The sequence below is a fragment of the Nelumbo lutea genome, chromosome 7, assembly GCF_056320005.1.
Source record: "Nelumbo lutea isolate HS-2025 chromosome 7, American lotus-T2T, whole genome shotgun sequence".
NCBI lineage: Eukaryota > Viridiplantae > Streptophyta > Magnoliopsida > Proteales > Nelumbonaceae > Nelumbo > Nelumbo lutea.
Window position 1 is genome coordinate 33,129,980 of NC_142690.1, and position 24,397 is coordinate 33,154,376.

Here is a 24,397-nt window from a genome sequence, read left to right on the forward strand (position 1 = left end):
TCTATGGCTAAAATGATCATTGCCTTATTTACCTAGGAAATAAAAAAACATGGGTAAATGCACTTACCTGGGTAAGTGTTTCCTAGGAAAAACTTACCAAGTAAATAACTTATCGAAAAGCGAACGGGGCCCAGGTGGAGCCTTGGACTCTAATACCATATAAGATCAGAGAAAAGTAGAAAAAATGCATTGCTCAGTATATGACAACTACATTATATTTATAGATTCATAGACATAAACCCAACTTGGACCAAATTATGTCCAAACTATCCTAATTCAATTCAACCTTATTATAACCACCACTTAAACTTATTTGTTACAATAATCCCTAATACAAACAAATAAGTAAAAAGAATCCAAAATACAATAACGAGGACTGGACATATGAGCATCATGCATACAATACAACCAATACATAACATATATCTATACTACCTATAAAAGAGCGAATGCCCATTCTTTCTGGAATTTTCAGTGGACGTTTTCCACCCCTCTTGTTTAAGCATACAATGGGCATAAATGTCTTTTACTCTCACATTAGAAACTGCCCACTTATAATAGTTCAGAAACTGTCCACTTATAATAGTATAGAAACTATCCACTTATAACAAGAAACTATCCATGAATTATAAATAATTTTGCTTTAAAGATACTGTCACGTGCAAATGCATGTACACATTTACTAGTAATACATAAGAAGCAGAACAGAGCTATATGCCTGCTTTATGTAAAGGTGTAGAATAGGGGTTCACCATGACTTGTGTTGTTTGCCTGGGGAAATAGTTCCAAGAGCTCTAATAATGGGCTTAAACTTCTCAACAAACTTTATAATACCAAGGAAGATGAGCCGATAAAGAACCACAATGCCTAATAAGACTGCAAGATCAACTCACTTGGAGTAGTCCATGTCCATTTGCAATGTTTTTCTCAAGATTTCATCTCCACTCATCAATATGGGCTGCCCTCCTTGATTGCTGGGGAATGTTAACCCTTCAAACTCATTCTTATAGAACCCTTCAAACGCATACTTATGAAAAGAAATGTAGTAGATTGGGTATCTCCAGAAAGGATTTGGGATATCATCTCGCAGTCGAAAGAACCCACCATTCAACATCATCAACCCTTGAATTCCAGCTCCAGAAATTATGCCCATAAGGAAATTTGGTACAACACTTGCAACGATCATCATTAAGCTTTCAACCAATAGAGTGCAAATGAAGAGCAGTAGTGTGAAGTACACGAAATGCTCAATTCCCCTTTGAAGCCCTACTAAGTAATAAGCAATTGCCCCGGGAGCTGCAGAAACTAGAAGCAAGTATGGGATGGAAGAAAGTGTGTTGCCCATAACGTAAGCACCAACTCCATAATGCCCACTTAACCTTTCTCGTTCAAATATCTGCATATCAAGAGAAGATAAATTACAATAAAAGAGAACATTTAATGTTTAATAACACTAATTAAGGCCGTGTTTGTTTCTCTTTTGTTCCATCTACCCGAGTAAATATACTTATTCGGGTAAGTGTATTTATCTATGTGCAAAATATGGTTTTGCACTCTACAAATTTGTATTTGTACTCTTTCCGAACCGAGCCTTAGGTGAATGAGATAAGTATCATTTTATCCTTAAAACTAAAAGAGTCAATATTGTCTCACAACTTCCCCTTACATGGGAAAGTTACTTACCCACATGGGAGAAGCCACGTAAGTGATACCTAAGAAAAATAACTTTTTCCATGGATCTTGAGAGAATCCGCAAAGAGGATGTGGGATTGTTGGTCAATGGGAAACCATTTTCCCATTGAGCAAAATTTTCCATACATTTACTGAAAAACGAACATGCCCTAAGATTTTAAATGTTTACATGCTTAACTTACATGTTAATACAGTTCGAATTGTGTGTTCATGTATTTCCTATTTATTTTAAAACCAAAAATGATAATTCTACCATGTGTATAAATGTTTTATGGTATCAACACTGCTTAAAAGCACAACAACATGTAAATGTTGCACACCAGAGATATAACTACTGCACTTCAAGTTTGCAAGAATCAAGAGATATAGCCTCAATGTATGGTTTGCACACTTACAGCCTGAAGCGTTATGAGTGAAGCTATGTACATGAGTAGAATGAAGTAGAATTAGCTATAATTCATGTCATCAACATTAGGAGTATCTCCCCATGAATTTAACATATATGTATAGAAGATATTCTTAATGTGCGACTGGGTGCTATGTGAGCAAAGTTTTTGCATGGAGATCTGGGCTTGCTCAAATCATGATGAGAATTGTTATTTAACTTATATCACTAGGTTCTGGTCCGAGTCTTATAAAACACTGCTGATTCATTAAAACATTATTCTATGCCATGAAACTGTCAAATAGGAATGGCAACAGGGCTGGGATCATATTCCCCATCTCTGACCCCGATTATGAAATTAACCCCGTTCTTGTCCTCGATCCCTGTCGGGGATAAAATTTGTCTTTCATCTCCGATCCCCAATGGGGATGGGTTCCCTGTAGGGACTCGAATCCCCAAATTTTTTTAGATGACAGTATTTATTTGAAAAAATAAATTTACTTAAAATAAATAAAAATTTTAATTTATAAATAATTATATATATATATATATATATATATACACACATACATACATACATACATACATACATAATCGGGGTTGGGATGGGGCGGGGACCTCAATCCCTATCCCCAATTCCGATCCTGATCAGGGGTTCCTATTAATCCCCATCCCCGTCCCCAATCCTGCTCTGTCAAAACAATCCCCATCCCCAACCCTATTGGGCTGGGGAAATCGGGTCCCCATTGGGGATGGAGAAATTGCCATCCCTACTGCCAAATAAACAATAGAGAGAGAATTGTATGGATAAAATTAAAAAAAAAAGGAATTAATTTAAGGAGATAGATCAGCCAACCTTCATGTCCTCAACAAAAGAAGGGAATCCACCAATTGCCATAAGCGTTATGAGTGAAGCTATGTACATGAGCAGCGAAGATCTCGCCTAAAATGAAGTAGAATTAGCTATAATTAATATCCCTTTCATTCCTCAAAAACTCCGCTACGTACATACCCACTTTCACCACCTTACCTGAATTGAGCCATAGCTATGACCGATTTTGTAAAATACCGTGCCCAAGCATAAACAAAGAGAGATATAGACAGCAAATCGTAACCAGTAGTAGCCTACATCACGGCACATGTTGACGAAAGATCTTCTTGTAAGAACAAGTGATTGAGTAAAGAAGCTTGCTTGACTTCCCTTCTTCTCCAGAGCTTTTCCTCCCTACAAATTAAAAATAACAAGCAACTCTTTAGACATCTCTTCCCTTTTGTATTTATGTATGTAGTATGAGTTGAAGATTATTTTTGTATAGGTTTTTAGGGGGATAAGGATTTTATGTCCCCCTTCGAGGTCTTTCTTCCTTTGAGATTTAATAAAACTAGTAAGTAAACCCATGCAATGCATTGGGTTAAGTAGAAATTTGGTCAGTTTTGGATGTAGGGCAATGGCGATTATTTAGTTTGAAGAATTTAAACTGCATTAAGTTTGGGTTGGAGTTCAAGCCAAGGTTTTAAAAATCTGACTTAGAATTGGAATCGTTCTGGCCACTGGTTTTTTAGTTGATGGTTCAACCATCTGGTTCAAACGAATGGTCCATTCCAATAAAAAATAAAAAAAGTCAAAAATTGTTGAATGGGTCAATGGTTCAACCACCCGAGTCAGTGGGTCACTGGCCAATTTAACAGTTTCTGGCCAGAGACCGAGTTTGAGGTAAAATGAAACCAATTGTCTGAATGGTTCCTAGGTTGAATGGTTCGACCGTCTGAATCAACAGTGGCCCGAAAGCATTGGGTTCAAGCCCATTAAAAATTTATCAATACTCCCACCGAATAAGACCCACACTGCACCCCTACTTGGGTTTGACTTTTGACATCACTTTGAGTCCTACCAAGGATCCATTTTAGATTTGGTCTTAATTCGTTTGAACCTTAGCATAATCCAATCCATCAATTTTATACACTTTATTAGAGAGAATTAAAAGGGTAAGAGAGGCAAAGAGACTTAAAGAGGAAAGTAGGGATTTAATGGGGGAGGGAAGATGTTACAAATATTGATCATGAGAGAGAGAGAGAGAGAGAGAGAGAGAGAGAGAGAGAGAGATTGGATTTTATTAGAAACAACTAGGACGTCAACAGATTTTTATTTAAATAATATCAGCACGTCAACAGTACATTGTTTTCATGTTTTTTTTTAAACGATTTAATTTAAATTTTAAATAAAATTATTTCCACATCTCCTCTCAAATTTTGAATTAAAAAACTTAAAAAAAGGTGATACGTTCAAAGTACCGATACACCCCTTTTGATGTATTGGGGTGTATCAATACTTTGAACCTTGATCCAGGGAAGATGTTACAATCATTGACTATTGAGGGAGAGTGAATTTTAAGAATGATACTATTAGAAAGTATAGTCAATGATGGATTTTATAAAAGAAAATGGGAAAATCTAAGATACTGGAAAGACATGGGATGGAAGAGTTTTGACCAATCAAATCACTCCTGTGAATTTTGATTAATACCACCTGATTGGTCATCTCTTTTATGATATATACCAGTTGTGTGGTTATGAACTTCTTGGATATCATAGTTGAACCCAATAACTACAAACTTCAACATGATGATGAATTGAATTATTTACAGACCTTGCATAACTCAGCCACCCGTGTTCTAACTTGTTGACAAATTTCCGATGATTTGTATGAACCCACAAGAATGTTGGTTGCTTCTTCTGTGGTCATCTTCAATCCATCAGAACCTTCTTCAATATCCTGGTGACATTAATCAAGAATTTTAAGCGTAATAAAAATGTCCTACCAAAAACAAACGTTGCTATTGATTAGCTCTTTTCTTTTATAAACATCTTTCGATACATATTGGGCCGTATCGGGGGCTTTCTGATACATACTAGGGGTATTTTGCGGTTTAACCCAGTTCAGGGGGTAAACAGGTCTTAAATTGACCCCTCTAAACCAGGTTTAAAAAAAAGGAGTGAACCCCAATACAGTCTAATTCGGGTTGTATCGATATTTTGAACCTTGGTATAAACATCAAATTGAAATTTGAGACATCACTTTATGCTTCTATCATCTATCATAAAAACACTTGAAGAAAAATCTACTCACCTGATCAAAATCTTTGTTAATCGTTCTAAGGAAGTGGTCAGACGGATTCCTCAAAGTTGGGCATGGGAAACCATTCAATGCGAAGAACTATAATTGAAAGATGAGTATGTCATGTCATATAAGTAAATCACTTGGAGGAAAAATGCATGTGGGGAGTGATCATTGCTGTTTAGAGTAGTTGAAACATTGAATTTGATGTTTCAAATGACAATTTCTATTGGTCAGCCCCAAACATTTAATGAAGAAACAATAATGGTACCAAACACAACCATAATCTGTGTGGCCACCATTTCAGAGAATGAGACTCAATTTACATTGAATAATGTCTACTAATACCTTTTGAAAATCTCTGGAATCAAAGCCATCCAATTTGGTCCAGTTTCATAGTATCACACCATAGAAGTAGGTTCATGCATGTTGGAAAACATCCCATAAATTGAATCATTTTCATTTCCATTTTGTACCCAAGTTGCTTTATGTTTATACTAAGGGCCTGGAAAGTTGGTCAATGGGATTTTGATTCCTATTGATCAAGATACCCATGTTCTTTTTTTCAGATTTATGTAGGGTCCATGAAAAATTTATTTTCCTTGGATACCCATCTCTCAACTAAGTAAATAACTTTTTCGCTTAGGGAAAAGTTACCGACACTTGAATGAGACAAAATTGTCATTTTTACTAATAAATTTTTATGGTGAAAACGATCATTGTCTTATTTACTTAAGAAATAAAAGAATATGGGTAAATACCCTTATCTGGATAAATATTTTCCAAGAAACAACCTGAGTAAATATAAATTCCAAAAAACAAAAGGGCCTAAAGATTAAAACCTTCAGCCCGGAAAAAAAAGAAGGATTGAAACATAATTCCATACCTCATTTGCTGCAGACGCAGGACCAAAATAAACTGTTCTACCAGAGGATAGAAGACAGAGATTGTGGAAGAGCTCAAAAACTTCAGTGCTAGGTTGATGTATTGATGCAATGATAGTCCTTTCATCTTGTTGGGCAAGGTCAGCAATTCTTTTGATGACATGGTAGGATGCAGCACTGTCGAGCCCACTGGTGGGCTCATCTAGAAACAGAAGCTTTGGGCGTGTCAAGATTTCAATGCAAATGCTGACCCTCCTTTTCAGGCCCCCACTAAGTCCCTTACTTCCCCATCCTCCTATTCTTGTATTCATTGTATCTTGCAGGCCCAGTTCCCTCATTGTCATCTCAGCTCTCTCCTTCTTTTCAGATCTTGACATGGAGTCTGGCAACTGGAGCTGGGCAGAATAGTATACGGCTTCTCTGACGGTTAATGTTGTCATGAGGGTGTCATCTTGGGTCACGTAGGCCTAAATTAGTGAGAAAAATACCACTGTTACTACCATAATAAGTTGAATTTAAGTGTCATTTACTAAATCTAATGTAGTTTTTATTTTACACAGTCACACCACTTATACTTCCTTTCATTAAGAAGTGTTTGTTTCGCCATCTGGAAAAAATGTTTTTAAAATCGAATCAAACAATAAATTGGTCAGGGGTCTGGTTTCTAGGTCGAATAGTTTGGCCATTCGAACTGAATGGATGGCCCATTCTAACAAAAAAAAAAAAATAAATAAAAAAAAAATAAAAAATGACCAAACATTAGACGATTCAAATGGTTTGAACGGTTCGACTGCCCGAGTCAGTGGTTTGCTGATCAAATCAACAGTTTTGGCAAAATAATAGTTTTGGGGTAAAACAAAACCAATCACCTGACTAGTTCCCGATTTTTCTGGCTTGACTGTCCAGTCCAGTCCAGTCCGATTTTGAAAACCATGTCTGAAAATAGTAACATGATCACCTAAACTGAGTGAAAAATGTTCAAAGGCATGAACCCATGATTATTTATTATATTCCATAAGCACTACCCCTAACACTTTGCATAGAAAACAAAATTAATCACAGTGGTTGTTGGTGTATTCATTTTCCTTTGATTAATGAAAGGCCGATTAAGTAAATTGGTGCAAACTATAGGGGTGTTTTAGCAAAATGCAAATTATATGGTAGGTTTTAGTAAATCAATGAAAGTATAGGGAATATTTTAATAAATGACCCTAAATTTAAACATCTAGTAAAAAAAATCATGTCTGGTACTAAAATGTTTAAATAAACTGCTGCTATAAACATTAATTCATTTGCAAATGACTATGTTTAAAATTTTAAATCCTGATTTTCTTTTGCTTTAGATTGATATTATCTTGTTTGTTTGTAAGAAGTAAAATAATTAAAGTGGTCCCTAATTTATATGAAAGAGAAATGAAGTAGAAAGCAAATTGATGTGATACTTTATATTAAGATATGAAAAAGGATGCAAAATTTGCACCGCTAATGCATGCAAATGAGACAAAAATTGCAAATATAATTTTGCATCAGGTAACAGCATAAATCAGTCTCAAATGGATGCAAAACTGAACTCAATTCAGATTTGCATTTGTTTGCAAACAAATGCAGCCCATAATTAAACATATAGTTCATACAGTAACACATATAAGACTAAATATGACTATTTATTAACATATTATTGTTTCAAAATCAATTTGTTTCCAACTGCGCTAGTATTTATAGACAACCCGGCCATTATTAAAGAGTTTGAGGCTTCACATCACTGAGGCCGCTTTATAACAGCTGAAGTGAAGTGGGTGAACTGAATCGCTTATTGCTTTTGTTTTTAGTGAATAAGTTATTAAGGAGGTCATAATCTTAATGGCTGAAACTGAAGCTAGGTTTGATTATTGTACGAACTGTCATTGACCCTGACAGTTGGACTGTTCAGCTCGGAAATCAGCCATACAACCACTATGTTTCACTCTTGAACCGTTCTTTTGCTAAAAACTGTTGATTTGATCAGTGACTTACTGACTCAGGTGGTCAAACTATTGACCCGTTTAACTTAGACAATAATTTTAATTTTTTTTTTATTTTTTAAATTGCAGCAGGTTAATCCATTTGAACCAGACAATCGAACTACTGACCCAGAAACCAACAGTGGCAAAAGTGGTTCCCATTCTGAATGGATTTTTAAAACATCGTTGTATGCTCAAACCAATAAACCACTAGGTTCAGCCATTTAGGCCGCCTTCAAACGGCCAACACATTATTGATGATTAGATGAACTGATAAAAGAATGTTCTCTTGTAAAACTTATAGACACTGAAGCAGCTGAGAAATAAATCAAGGTTAACCGAAAGAACATCTTCTTAGCTCTTACGGAGGTCCCAAAAGCTAGCGTCTGCTTTCTACCATTGATGAGGATCTCCCCAGACTGCCTTGTGTTTGAACTCAATCTTCCTGAAATTGGTGATTTGGAAGAACATCTCATAAGAAACTAAAACAAAAAAAAAAAAGCCTAAAAATTAGAAATATTGTGATATATTAGGAAATTTTTGTCTGTCTAGAAAATTAAAACACTTTCTCGTGGTTGATTTAATGGAATGGTGAAACAAAATTCATGTAGCGAATCCCATATAGATGAGATAACGTTAGTTAGATAGATAAAAGGGTTTCAAATCATATATTCAGATACAAATCCAAACATGTCTGATGTGTAAAAAGCAAATTTCAGATGTCAAAGGTCTGAAAAGTATTATCAAACGACCCCTTAAAGCTTACCTGCCAATGCATTCAAGAGGGTGGATTTGCCACAGCCAGAGGGACCCATGATAGCCAAGAACTCGCCAGGCTGGGCGTAGCCCGTGAGACCCTGAAGGAGCGAGCGGCACTTAGTTTTCCCGTTGGAGACGGTGACCAAAAGATCCTCCCAGGTCAAGAAAATACTATCCCCTTGTGACCCTGATTGAACAGCATCACACTGGGGAAATTTCTCTCTCCTGGTCGATAGTTTAGCCCTTTCCATCTCCATTGAAATGTTTTCATGGAAAATTCGGAATGAGGCGTTGTGGTCATCATGTTCAGGGTGACTGGGTTTAGGCTCAGATGGAGAAGGGAAATACTCCTCCATGCCAATGCCATCCTTCTCTTCTTCAAATTCTTGCAAGAAACTTATTGAGAGAGAGAGAGATGTGCTTTTAGAGGCTATGGAAACTGAATATCACTTCAAGAATTTATAGAGCGAGCGGCACTTAATTTATGCTCTTTTTTCAAATTTATGTGAGGTCTACAGAAAATTTATTTATTTTTTCTGAGTTTTAATACCCATTTCTTAAGTGGATAAATAACTTTTCCACTTAGGAGGAAGTTGTCAATATTTAAATGGGAAAAATTGTCCCTTTTAATAATGACTTTTTTATGGTTAAAAACTGTTAGTCTTATTTAATGAGAAATAAAAAAATATAGATAAACACACTTATTTGGATAAATAACCTCCTGAAAAGTGAACGAGGCCTTAGGGTTAATTACTTACATATACACTAAGGTTTAAGGAAACTATTTATATATAATTTAAAAAATTACTTACTGATACCTTCTAAAATAGCCTCACCAGGCCCTCTGTTCATCAAACATTGTGAGCCATTTATACCTATTAATGAAGGAAGATTTGGCCCGACCTCTCTATTATGTGACACGTGGCAGAAACAACAGCTTGGCAAAAGGGGCCAAGCCTAGGCGGGAACAAGGGGACACACTTCGCCGAATTGACCCTTGTAACAGCTCGGGATACACTTCGCCGAATTGACCCACCTTGTAACAGCTTGGGATACAATTCGCCGAACTGACCCTTGTAACAGCTCGGGATACACTTCGCCGAACTGACCCACCTTGTAACAGCTCGGGATACACTTCGCCGAACTGACCCTTGTAACAGCTCGGGATACACTTCGCCGAACTGACCCACCTTGTAACAGCTCGGGATACAATTCGCCGAACTGACCCTTGTAGCAGCTCGGGATACACTTCGCCGAACTGACCCACCTTGTAACAGCTCGGGATACACTTCGCCGAACTGACCCTTGTAACAGCTCGGGATACATTTCGCCGAACTGACCCACCTTGTAACAGCTCGGGATACACTTCGCCGAACTGACCCACCTTGTAACAGTTCGGGATACACCTCGCCGAACTGACCTGCCCTATAGACACCTCCGAGCTCAAGATCGCCTCGCTCAGCACTTCGCATCACTTTCTGGGCACCAAAACCAAACAAGTCATACCATGCCTGACACTAGGGAAGTCCGTGCCCGAGGGCGCCACGCCTGACTGACTTGGGATATGACGTTTGGCGGCAGCACTCTAAACGGCCACCTGCCACCGCCACTGACACCGCCATCTCCAGTTAGACGGTTAGGCAGTGACGGTTCTATCTCAGCAGAAAGGACGACGGCCGAATTGACAAGCACAAGGGTAATCATACCCAATCTGACAAGGGCCTCGGGACGAGTACATGGAGTTCGGCCTGTATTGCTAGGATGGACCCATCCGATGAGGAAAAAACCAGCATCATTACCGAGTTCGGCCTGTATTGCTACAAAGTCATGCCCTTCGGACTAAAAAATGCCGGAGCGACTTTCCAAAGACTTGTAAATAAGCTATTTCGGCCCCTGATTGGTACGAAGATAGAGTGCTATGTAGACGACATGGTCGTCAAGACTCAGTTTTCACAAGAGTTAATACAAGACTTAGATTCTGTTTTCCAAATCCTGCGTCAGTTTAGCATGAAGTTGAACCCCAACAAGTGTGTCTTCGGTGTCGCCTCGAGCAAGTTCCTAGGCTACATTGTCAATCGGCGCGGTATTGAGGCCAACCCGGACAAAATAAAAGCCATTCTAGATATGAAACCACCTCGGAAAGTAAAAGAGGTTCAGAGGCTAAACGGCCGCATAGCCGCTCTAAGCCGCTTCTTGTCAAAGTCAACAGACCGCTGCCTACCCTTCTTCAAGGTAGTCAAAGGCAAAGGGTTCGAGTGGACCCATGACTGCCAGTTCGCGTTCGATGAACTAAAAGGTTACCTCGCTAGTGTGCCAACCTTAGCCCGGCCCGAGGTGGGTGAGGTCTTAGAACTGTACCTCTCGGCAAGCGACGAAGCGGTCAGTTCGGTACTAATAAAGGAAACAGACCGGGTCCAACGACCCATATATTATGTTAGTAAAATTTTGCAGGGAGTAGAGGCAAGGTACCTGTAGATAGAAAAACTAGCATACGCCCTTGTAATAGCAGCTCGGAAACTCCGCCCATACTTCTAGGCTCACACCATCATCGTCCTAACTGACAAACCTCTTAGACAAGTTTTACTCAAACCCAAAGTCTCCGGTTGACTGACGAAATGGGCCATCGAACTCAGCGAGTACGACCTCCAGTACAAATCGAGAACCGCTATCAAGGCCCAAGCTTTGGCAGATTTTATCGCCGAGTGCACTTTCAGCCACGAAGCCCCACAGGTCGTGCCCGAGGTCCCCAGTTGCGGCGAACCCGGAGCTCCTAAGCCTATAGAGTCTGAACCCCGTGAAGTAGCAGCCAGTGTGGCATCTCTCCTGGTCAGGCGAAGCGCAAACTGGGATGAGGAGCCTTGGATCCTTCACATGGATGGTTCCTCGAACCGGCAAGGCAGCGGAGCTGGAATAGTCTTGTGCGGCCCGAGCGGCACAAAAATAGAATACGCACTACGCTTTGAGTTCGCGGCATCCAACAACGAGGCAAAGTACGAAGCACTGATCGCCGGGCTGGACCTAGCGCGAAAGGTTAAGGCAAAACACTTGGTCATCTGCAGCGGTTCTCAGCTCGGGGTAAACCAAGTTACCGACGAATACAAAGCACGCGATCTCTCCATGATCGCATATTTGGCCAAAGTAAAAGAAGCCCTGCTCAACTTCCGATCACACATCATCATGCAAATCCCGAGGTCAGAAAACACTGAGGCCAACGCCCTGTCCCGGTTAGCCAGCACGAGTCACAACAATATGAGAACTGTGTACATAGAGGACTTACCTCGGCCTAGTATTCTCGGGGGGACAGAGGAGGTCGCTCCCGTCTTAGAATCAGAGCCGAGCTGGATCGATCCACTCGCGAGCTTCCTGATAGATGGAACCCTCCCTGCAGAACGCAATGCGGCCAAGAGGGTGCAGCGCCAGGCGGCCAAATACGTCATAATAGACGAACGGTTATATCGACGGTCGTACACGCTCCCCTATTTGCGTTGCCTGCGACCTACCGAAGCCGAGTTCGTACTCCGCGACACTCATGAAGGCCTGTGCGGCAGACACTTGGGGGGCAGAGCACTCGCCCAAAAGGCACTTTGACAAGGATACTACTGGCCAATGATGAAGGCAGAAGCTGTCGAGCTCGTCAGAAAATGCGACAAGTGTCAGAAGCACGCTAACATCCACCATCAACCCGCCTCCGACCTCAAATACCTCGCCAGCCCGTGGCCCTTCGCACAATGGGGCATCGACCTCCTAGGGCCATTCCCACCAGCCACAGGCAGAAGAAAATTCTTGGTTGTGGCGGTAGATTACTTTACGAAGTGGATAGAAGCCGAACCTGGCAACTATTACGGCTCGAAACATACAGAACTTCTTTTGGAAGAACATAGTATGTCGGTTCGGGTTACCTCGGGTTCTAATCTCCGACAACGGCAAACAGTTTGAGGATATCAAGTTCCAAGAGTGGTGCCAGAACATGGGGATTCGGCAAAACTTCACGTCCATCGCGCACCCACAGGCAAACGGTCAGACGGAAGTAATGAACAGAGCCATCCTGCGCGGACTGAAAGCACGTCTGGATCGAGCTAAGGGATTGTGGGCCGAAGAGCTATCAAGTGTCTTATGGGCTCACCGAACAACCAAAAAAGCAGCCACGGGAGAAACCCCCTTCAACCTCACCTACGGCATTGAAGCAGTGATCCCGGCGGAAATCGAAATACCAACATTGCGATTCGAAACATATGACGATCGGACGAACGGAGACGAGTTACGCACCAACCTCGACCTACTGGACGAGGTAAGGGACCTCGCGCACATACGAACGGTGGCATACCAGCAGCAGGTAGCTCGCTACTACAATAGCAGAGTAAAGCAACGAAGCTTCCGATTCGGCGACCTGGTCCTCCGTAAGATTATGGTGCTCGAACCCGGCATCGGCAAGCTTGGACCTAATTGGGAAGGGCCCTATAAAGTAAAAACAGCGCTCGGGGGCGCATACAAACTCGAAACCTTGGAAGGCAAACGAGTACCTCGAACATGGAACATCGTGAACTTAAGGCGATACTACCTATGAACCACCTAGCGAAGTGGACGAAATCAGGCCCTATGTGCCACAAGGGCGTAGACAGCACATTATCAGCTTGGCAATAATCAGTTCGCGGCATAAAAGACCGTGGAAATGTAATAACCCGGCAAAGGAACAGCTCGGGGAAGATGAGCAAGGGAAAAAAGACACTCCATTGCAAGAAACATTACATTGGTAAAAAAAAAAAATTTACATGCCCGGAGCCACTTCTTTGCCATCGGAAGGCACTTCAACGACACCCGAAGGCCTTGCCTCTCCTTCAGAGTCAGGCTCGCCATCGGCAGCATTAGCCATCTCCTGAGTTATACGCGAAGTGGTTATGGCACTTACATCGAGGTTGGGGTACGTATTCCGGATCATCCACCGGCTCAACTTGAACCCCCTCCTGTAAGAGTCCACCATCAGATCGTCAGAACGCGGAGAGGCAATGTAGTCTTCAACTGGCTTCTTCTTGGCGTCTTCAATGCCTTGGGAAAAAATCTGTGTTCTCTCCCTGATGTCCTCTTGAAGATATTCGACTTGATGTTGCAAATCCAACTTCAAGTCCGCCATATGCTTGACAACTACCCCCATGGCCTCGGCGTCACGCTGAGACCTCGCCTGTCTGGCCATCGCGACGCGAGCAGCCTCTTCAGCAGCATAAGCAGCCGCCTCAGCAGCCCGGGTATTTGCCTCTGCAGCACGGAAGGCTTCTTCAGCAGCATGAGCAGTAGCCTCAGCAGCTCGCGCCTGTCGCGAGCTCCTCTCCACTTGGGTCGCCAAGGCATGAATCGAAGAATTCACCTACCAAAAGAAACAAGTGAGCAAATGACAGCAGAAGCAACATAATAAAAAAGGAAGACAGAATCTAACTTACCACCATGGCATGTGTTACGGCACGACAAGCGAGCTGATTCAAGGGAAGATCGGTCCACGCCGCGACCTCCTTAGGGAAAGTAGCATCCCTACTCTTCTGAAGAGCGTAGTTCGGCGTCAACACGCTCCTAAACTCACCTTGAGCTCCCGAGCCTGAGGGCCCAGCCCGCGTATGAGCAGACCCGGAGTGAGCAGGAGCACTTGAGTACGCAGGAGCGCCCGTATGAGTAGTCTCAGCGTAAGGCGCCCCGGCAGTTTCGTGCACCGGTGGAGTCACTTCGGGCTCCCTAGGCAAATGCTCTGGCGTATGGTCTGGAACTTGGGGCTCCTCATCCAGGGGCAGCTCGGTACGAGTTTGTTTGGTGACCCGCTTCCTCCTCTTCATACCTTGAAACAAGCACCCCCCACGAGTTCTCTCCGCGTCCATCACACCTGCAGAAACGAGTTCGGCATCAGAAAAAATGAAAGAACAAAGCAAATAAGAAACCGCATAGCTAGAAACCTACCCGAACTTAGGCCGGCTGCAATAAGCTTGGCCTCCGTTAAGTAGTGGTGGCACTTTAAGCCTTGCCGTGCCCATTGCCGGAGACCCTTCACCGTCTCTTTATCAAGAGTTACGCCCAAATCGGGAGCGGCCTCACCCCACCCGGTCTGAAAGGGCCATCCTTGTTAACTTCGCACGCCGAAATAGTCCCGCTTCCAAGCTGGGACCTTATTAGGAAGATCGTGCAGAAGCTTGAAACCCTGGCGAGGAGAAAGGTAATACGCCAGTCTCCCCCCAGGAAGAGAACCCGCCTGTCTCTTGAGCATCAAGATAGAGGAGAATATCTCTAAGTCCAAGGGAAAGTTCTGCTCGCAAAAAAGGGAAATTGTCCCCACCAGGTTCCGAATAGAGTTCGGATGAAGCTGGCCGATAGTGACACCAAAGTGGTTTATGACTTCGACGAGAAGGGGATGGAAAGGAAGTCGCAACCCTGCAGCGAGCTGCTCTCGAAAAATCACAATCTCGTCGGGACCGTGTTCCCAGGGAAAGCTACTCGAAGGAATAAAATATGTGTACCCCTAGGAAGATTGTAAGACAGAAGTATGGACTGAAGCCCCTCAAGCGTCATGGTCGAAGGACCAAACCTGTCTAGCATCCGACCTCGACGGGAGGTAGATGCCAAACTGCCCGAAGCAACTCGACCCACTAGTTCGTAGTCCTCAAGCTCCACCTCAGGATCACTGAGGCAGTCTGGGGACACGGCTCGGTTGGTGGAACCTACGTCGGCCCTACTCAAAGAATCGTCTGAGCTATCAAAGCTAGACATTGGGGAAAAGATGGATTTAAGAAAGTACTCACCGGAAAGTTTGAGAACAAAGCCAAAAAACCGTGAAGACTGTATAACCAGCCTTGATGCGAGTTGGAAAGGACTTGGACGCGAGCTGAAAGGTTGGATGCGAACTCAGTAGACAAACTGCAGATGTGACAAACCGACTGGGGTCCCCCACTATTTATAGCTACAGTAGCCAAGAATCAACCGTACAGACCGAAGACGATCCGACGGCCCACGTTCTTACCGACCGCACAACCCTTAAGGTCGAGACGTGATTGGCGCACGTCTTTCCGGAAAAAGTGAAACGTCAGTGCACGTCTTTTTGAAACCGACGTCGCTTCGACATGCGCCTTTCCGAAACTGACGCTCCGCACATCTCCCTGACCGTCGCCCGCGCACGTACAACAGTGGCACGCCTTTTTGAAATGACCCACTGTCACGTCCTAGCGGCGCGAATCTGATTGAAATTTAAAACACTGCTAGGGTTCTCGAAAACCGAAAGAACCCTATCAAAAGCGTCTCGTGCAGTGAAGGTTCGAAGGACGGGACAAATCCACCAGATACCTTGCGAAAACTCCCTGCACCATGGCAAGACCCCCGGCGCAAGGAGTGGGGGGCAATTGATGAAGGAAGATTTGGCCCAACCTCTCTATTATGTGACACGTGGCAGAAACAACAGCTCGGCAAAAGGGACCAAGCCTAGGCGGGAACAAGGGGACACACTTCGCCGAACTGACCCTTGTAACAGCTCGGGATACACTTCGCCGAACTGACCCACCTTGTAATAGCTCGGGATACACTTTGCCGAACTGACCCTTGTAACAGCTCGGGATACACTTCGCCGAACTGACCCTTGTAACAGCTCGGGATACACTTCGCCGAGCTGACCCCCCTTGTAACAGCTCGGGATACACTTCGCCGAACTGACCCTTGCAACAGCTCGGGATACACTTCGCCGAATTGACCCTTGTAACGGCTCGGGATACACTTCACCGAACTGACCCACCTTGTAACAGCTCGGGATACACTTCGCCGAACTGACCCACCTTGTAACAGCTCGGGATACACTTCGCCGAACTGACCCACCTTGTAACAGCTCGGAATACACTTCGCCGAACTGACCCACCTTGTAACAGTTCGGGATACACCTCGTCGAACTGACCTGCCCTATAGATACCTCCGAGCTCAAGATCGCCTCGCTCAGCACTTCGCATCACTTTCTGGGCACCAAAACCAAACAAGTCGTACCATGCCTGACACTAGGGAAGTTCGTGCCCGAGGGCACCACGCTTGACTGACTTGGGATCTGACGTTTGGCGGCAGCACTCTAAACGGCCACCTGCCACCGCCACTGACACCGCCATCTCCAGTTAGACGGTTAGGCAGTGACGGTTCTGTCTCAGCAGAAAGGATGACGACCGAATTTACAAGCACAAGGGTAATCATACCCGATCTGACAAGGGCCTCGGGACGAGTACACGGAGTGACTATAAGAGCCCCCTGCCCCCCGACAACGGAGGTATGAAAACTTTGCGCTATCTGGTATTACCTTGCTTTTGAAGGATTCTAACTTGAACTTCGGAGCCTCTACACCGGGTTCCCCTCGGAGCTTTCCCATCTCCTCCGTTTCAGGTTCCCTGCTACCTCGTTCGGAAGCAAGGCAGCGGACAGCTAAGACCAGCCGGATCGCGCTCCATCACCTATCATTATTATTATTTTTTTTTTTGTAATATCAAACTTACCTTCATTTTGAAAACACAACTGATCTTCTTTTTACAAACTTGATCAAAGTGAAGTATTATTACATTTGCGGTAATCCCAAATACACCTCTCATCTCCCTGTTCTTGACTGTTGGGCAGAGACATCACTTACCCTTCTAGCAAATTGAATAGGGTGGACTTGAATCATTTGATGGGGGATCTCGCTCTTAGTCTCTGGCAGCCCATCCACATTTGCTAATACAGTGTCATAGCCAACGTTTTAAAAAATGATTGGGAAACAGAATTGTTCTGGCCATTGGTTTCTGGGTTGATAGTCCGATCATCTAGTTCAAACGGACAGTCCGTTCTGACAAATAAATTAAAAAATAAAAAAGTAATTAAAAATAAAAAATAGTTAAAAATCATTGAATGGATTGACAATTTGATCGCCTGAGTCAATGGATTACTAATTTTTCAAATGATTTTTTATTAAACCGGATTTTTAGTAAAACAGAACCAATTGCCTAAAAGGTTTCTGAGTCAAACGGTCCGACTATCCGGATCAACGACGATTTGAAAACCTTAATCGTAGCCCTGTGCTGGTCTTGAATATTAGATGAAGTAACTTTTTGGTGGGATCACTGCAATGCATCAAAGGCCATAATTTTCTGTTTTAGCACTACACCACAACAGTGTCGTAGCAAAAGTGAACTCCTAGTGAAGTGGTATTGGTCCTCCTCAACCCAAATTGGTGTGCAGAGCAAAATCGCAAAAAAATCCAGATGAACGTATAAAAAATATCTGCCATCAATGTTCTTTCTCAAAAAATGACAAATAAGGACTTAAGTTAGGTAACATTTCATGTGCAGGAAGCTGAAAAATAGCCTAAATTGTTTTTTACAAACAGCCAAACTTTTTGATTTGAGGCATTTTGGTTGATTGGGGCAAAAAAAGAAAACAACCAATGAGCTAAACTTGTGGCTGTGTTTAGGAATTAGGACTGTGAGACAAATAATGACGCTGTGGCTGTGTTTAGGACTGTGAGACAAATAATGACACAACGACACAACGCAACAGCCATAACACATTACGATTAGATCAGACTTGTTCATGGGCCGGGTCGGGTTGGGTTTGGACCAGGCTTTGTATATGTATCAACAGAATATACTCAGGCCTGAGCCCGAAACCAGCCCTCATATAAAGTCCAAAGCCCGGGTCCGAGCCTGAGCTCGGCCAGAAATTTTTTTCATTTTTATTCAATAAAAAAGTGTTTTATTTATATTAAAAACCTTCAAAACTCAAAAATAATAGATTTCTCACTATTATTTGAAAAAAAACAAAAAAAATTATATATATTTTTTATTAAATAAAATATATTTTTATTATTTAATATATACTATCAAGTCGAGCTTGGGCTTGGGCCAGGTTTTTTTGAGAAAGTCTGAGCCTAACCTGAAAAAAATCAGGCCCAGTGCTTTAAGCCTGAGCCCGAGCCCGCAGGCCTAAAATTATAATTAAGCCTGATTTATAACAGGTCAAGCGGGCCAACCCGTCAAATTACCCAACCTATGAACAGGTCTAATTACGATGGGAATTGGAATTAGTTGAACGTGATGTCTGTTCAGTGGATGCGGAACCAACAATAAGGCTTTACATTGGTAATAAAATACATGAAACCCACGGTGAAAAGTTAAATGACTGTAGGTTCCATGCATTTTATTATTGACGTGGAGTTTTATAATCGGATCTACAGCCCACTTAACAGCTACTACGTTCAATTAATCATTTCTCAACTGACACGATTAGGAATGGCAACGAGGCGGGTATCATATTCTCCGTCCCCGCCCCTGATTCTGAAAGTAATCCCTATCTCCATCCCTGATCTCTACCGTGAATAAAATTTGTCTTCTATCCCTGATTCCCGAATTTTTTTAGATAATAATTTTGTTTGAAAAATAAATTTACTTAAAATAAATAAAAATTTTAAATTATAAATAATGTTTTACGCCAACCCCGATCAGGGATTCCTATTAATCCCTGTCCTCATCCCCATCCCACCAAAATAATCTTTATTGGATTCCCGTCGGGATGGGGAAAATTACCATCCCTAGACACGATGGTCCCACTTCTATGAAGGTTCAACTAATCTGCCATTGTGAGGCTGGAATACCCTTTCTTGGATTAGGTGCTGTTGGAAAATGACTAAATCGATAGGGAAATGTATAACACGGAAAATCAGGATAAAACATTTTTTTATATGTCTACTTTGAAAAGGCACATGCATTGCACGTTGTATTAATAGTAGAGAAAGAGACAAGATATCTTCTTTATTTGATTAGGTGTGAGTGGCTAAGACATCCATCAATCCTCGTTCAAATTACCTTGCATTCTAGTTCAGTTTTGTCTGTGTTTAGCAACATTACATTTATACATTGACAAATGACAGACTAATACATATTTACATTGATAATAAAATGTAAAAGTACATCAATAAAAAAAAAGTAAATTTGTATTCAAGTGGGCTTTTGACAAAAAAAAAAAAAAACATATGCTTTATTGAAATTCATTTTTGCATCCATTACAGCTAAAAGTCTATCTGGGAACATGGTAAATTTGTCAATGCAAAATTAACCCAATTTTGCAATTTATATGAACCATTTTACACTCTACATATTTGCATTCATACTTATTTGCATTGTTTTCAAATGCAGCCTAAGGCTCATTTGTTTTTTAGGCCATGTTTGGGAGTGTTTAAGTTAAAAATAAGTGTTTAAAAACAAATGCTTAGTCAAATAAGTACTTATTTGCATTTGGTATCCAACTTTTTCAAGTGTTTATTTTTTCAAATAATATCTTATTTTATATTGAGCATTTGGTAGTTTTTTTCTCTAATAAGCACTTAGATAAGCATTTGTGACTATTTTGTCCTTCATTTTCTTTCAAATTTTCAAAATGTACCTTTTGAAAGCACTTTTACTAAATTATTTTTATAAAAATATTTTTATGAAAATACTTTTACCAAAGCACATTTATAAAAGTATTTTTATGAAAAGAATTTTTATAAAAGTGCTTTTGCAAAGTACTTTTTTGAAATCACTTTTAAGAAAGTACTTTTATGAAAGAACTTTTATAAAAACACGTTTTTATAAAAGTTCTTTTTTAAAAATGCTTTCATAAAAGTACTTTCTTAAAAGTGCTTTCATAAAAGTACTTTCTTAAAAGTGCTTTCATAAAAGTACTTCTATAAAATTCAAATAGGGATAATTTTGGAAGAAAAAGATTGAATAAGTGCTTATTGTATAAGCACTTAAAATAAATTGGAAATTTGGACTTCAAAATAAGCCCTTATTTTTAAAATAAGCACTTATTACAGGCTTATTTCCCAAATATCAATATGTGCTTAATGACCCAAATAAGCACTTATTTTTAAGCACTCCCAAACATGGCCTTAGATTTTGAGAGGGGGGAAAGTTGGTCAATGGGATTTTGGTTCCATTGACCAAGATACCCATGTTCTTTTTTCATATTTATGTGGGGTCAACGGAAAAGGTAAGTGATACCCCTCTCAATAACTTTTCCACTTGGAGAGAAAATTGTCAATACCTTGAGACAAATTTTCCCCTTTTAATAATGACTTTTTACGGGTAAAACGGTTATTATGTTATTTACCTGGTAAATAAAAGAACATGGATAAATGCACTTTCCCGACTAAGTATTTCCCAAGAAACACTTATGCCCAGGTAAGTGCATTTATCCGGGTAAGTAACTTCCCGAAAAGAGAATGGGGCCTAAATAATTTGTTAGTATTTTAATTGAATTCATCTAATCCAATTCATCAAAATTGTATCCTAAGATTAGTGAATTAATCTCAACCATCAAGTAATATATCAAGATTTCATCAAATAACAAATCAACCTGAAGATGTAGGCAATTAAAACGGTCTCCTATAATAATGGATTGATCTAATCCGTCCAAGTGATGTTCTAAGGTACCATTAAACTAGCCATTGAATTACAAACCTCTACCATTGTTTTAGAAGGAGAGGTGCAAATGATAGTCACTCTTCTTTAGTGGTTCCCTCATGCATTCACCACCTTATAGCTGAGTGCATTAGTCTTTTGTGACTGTTCTCTCATATTTCTACCTAATTTGTCCATCATAAGGATAACTATGTGGCTCATTTGATTCCAAAAAGGGCTTGTTCTTTGTCTAGACCAAAGACTTGGTCTTCTCCACCTGATTTCTTACTACCTGTACTTCTGGATGATGCGATGAGATCATTCAGCCAATGGGCTCTTAAAAGATTACGTATTCAAAATTAGCTTCATGCAATATTTGGATGGCCTCTAATGATCTAGATTTTATCTTTTTCATATCAATTAGCACAACTAGCCTGTTTATTAAAAAATTTTATGTGCTAATGAATGTATGAGGCTAGTTGAAATTAATATTGGTATAGACTTGGATTGACATGATTAACTCAATGCTTTTAAAGAGATTATTTTCATAGCATAGATTCTTGTGTTATTTTTTTGGATGGCTTAGATTTATTGAAATTTTGGTACATCACTTGGACGGATCAAAATATGAATTTGAATGTTAGATTTTTTGGGTTGATTTGGTACATAGACTTACATGATCTAATTTGATAAAACACTTGAAGGAAAAATGATCATTCAACTGATATTAAGACAAAAAAAAAATATGGTGAACAATATATTTAGTGGGTTTTTGGCATTGGTGCTGGGAACACAGACATGTCGAGTTGTAAGCACTGTTTTAGAAAATGGTGCTTATTTTTTGTTTGAAAACAGTGCTGACACATAGGCTGTTTTTTAGGAAAATAGCATTGGTTTTGTTTGGTACCAGTCTATAGAACCGTTTTCAGCATTGTTCATATTATCTAACATCCAAGATGATGCCACATTGCTGCCACATCATTGCACCGCTGGCAGCAATGGGCTATTTTCTGAGAAAACATTGAATTTGGCGTTTCTTTAGACCACACTTTCCCGATTTCCAGGCAATATTTTTTTTATGGAAAAACGGTACCAAGTAAGATGTCATTTTTTGAAGCATCGCCTTTTCTGATATTGTGCCTACATTGCACCATTTTCTCAGAAAATGGTATCAATGCCGAACACTAGCTTAGTTTCATTTATCATCTCACTTCCATGGCCTAGATTAGTTGAAACCTTTGCTCATCACTTGGATTTTCACAATCAATTTACTAGTTTTGAGGCTCCAATTCTCCATTTTAATGGTCTCAACCTTTGGTTAGAATATCATGATTAAGTATATATTTTTAACAATATTAGTAGGTTAAAATCATCCTAAAATTCAAAGAAGAGGGTATTAGAGGCTTTTAGAAATATCTAAAATGGCATACTGGCATATTCCATCCATTTCTTTGATAAAACGTTAGTGGAGTAGTTTAAAGTAAAAATAATAAAGGATAATAAATGTCCAAATAAGGAAGTTTAAAGAAACAAAAAAACACTTCTTCACAAAAGTAATTAAGCACATGCATTGCACATGAAAAATTTTTCTTCATATTAATTACTTGAATTTTAAATATATCATAATTAAGATAGAAATTGAAAACTAACAAAAGTAACAATATGATTAAAAGTAAACTTAAATGCTTGTAGCAAATGTGCATGTGGAAAATATAAATTAAAATTAACAATTATTAATAATATTAATAATAATATTATTAAATTTTATATTTCATTTCTATCATAAATAAAAAAAATTATTTTAACAATGATTTTTATTTAATATGATGAATATAGAACATTAGAAATGTTTCCAAATGTTTTCGACAAAATTATATACGTTTTCATTTTTTGTGTTCTATCTTTTTAAATATTTATTATTCAATTATGACATCATGAGTTTCTTTGAAAAGTTGGATCATTGACCCACTATATAAATTTTAAGTTATATATTTCATTTGCATTATATAAATTTTTTTTCTTATCACACTTAATTTTTGGACATAATTAATATATAATTTTTATATATTCTTTTGATTATTTGTACTTTTTTTTTATTTTTTGAAGATTTATTATATAACTGTTATATGATCGATTAATCCATTTGACCCAAACCACTAACTCACCACCCAAAAATAAAAATAGTTTGATTTCTAGGTTGACATAAAACTTTGTATTACATTTCCCTCATTGATAAAATTATTTCCTATGTATAATACTTATTTTTATAAATATATAACATTAGATATGTGCCCAAAATTTCTCTATTTTTTACTTTTGTGATTCCTTATATTTCCTATTTTTTAAAATATTATTATTTAACTATGGCATCATTTCATTTGTAGGTTGATTTTAAATTTGACATTCCTTTTTCATCATTAATAAAAATACTTCTTACATTTCATACTTATTTTTGTTTAGCATTATGAATATACAATATTAGAGATGTGCCTATCTTTTATTTTTTGTATTGTATATTACATTTATTTTAATTTTTTATTATTTATTTATGACATTATTTATTAATCCATTTGACCCCCAAATGGTTGAATTGCTTATCCACCACTAGGAGCGAAGAAAATGGTTTTGTTTTCAAATTAATTTTCAAAACATTTATTTTTATACTATTAAAATTAATGTTGCGGATTTAATTAGTAGAATTTAATGATGAGAAAAATATATCTTTAATATATGATTTAAAGAGAGAATTTACCTTAGATATGAGATTTAATAAGAGAAAATATGAAAAGAGTTTTATTTCCAATTGATTTTAAATTTTAAATTTCATTTCCATCATTAATAAAAACATTTCTTATTTATCATACTTATTATTGTTTAATATGTTGAATATATGATATTAAAAATGTTATCTTTTTTTACTTTCTATATTTTTTGCATTTTATCTATTTTGGAATGTTATTATTTAATTGTGGCAATATGGATTGACACATTTGACCCAAAATGGTTTAATTTCTTACCACCACCTAGATGAAAAAACTATTTTTTGCAGTAGATTTTAGAAGTATATAAGTTTTTATGTTATTGGATTTATTAATTTATTACGTTTGAATTTAATTAATAGAATTTAATGATGAGAGGAAACAAAATGTCTTAAC

At 39.4% G+C, this 24,397-nt stretch overlaps 1 protein-coding gene across 2 annotated transcripts; it reads right to left on the bottom strand.

The window, feature by feature from the left end:
• Nucleotides 1-605: 605 nt before the first annotated feature.
• LOC148846020 (ABC transporter G family member 1-like) lies at nucleotides 606-9,310 on the bottom strand. Of its 2 annotated transcripts, XM_088953380.1 has the most exons (8): nucleotides 8,843-9,310; nucleotides 8,442-8,521; nucleotides 6,079-6,543; nucleotides 5,205-5,291; nucleotides 4,725-4,850; nucleotides 3,108-3,302; nucleotides 2,934-3,020; nucleotides 606-1,396 (listed from the first exon to the last, which is right to left on the bottom strand). In XM_088953380.1, exons 1-8 carry the CDS (start codon nucleotides 9,189-9,191, stop codon nucleotides 890-892), a joined length of 1,896 nt encoding a protein of 631 aa, XP_088809506.1. In that variant the 5' UTR covers nucleotides 9,192-9,310; the 3' UTR covers nucleotides 606-889. The 2 variants fall into 2 exon arrangements, with proteins under 2 accessions (XP_088809506.1, XP_088809507.1); XM_088953381.1 differs by lacking the exon at nucleotides 5,205-5,291.
• Between the last annotated feature and the right edge of the window lie 15,087 nt (nucleotides 9,311-24,397).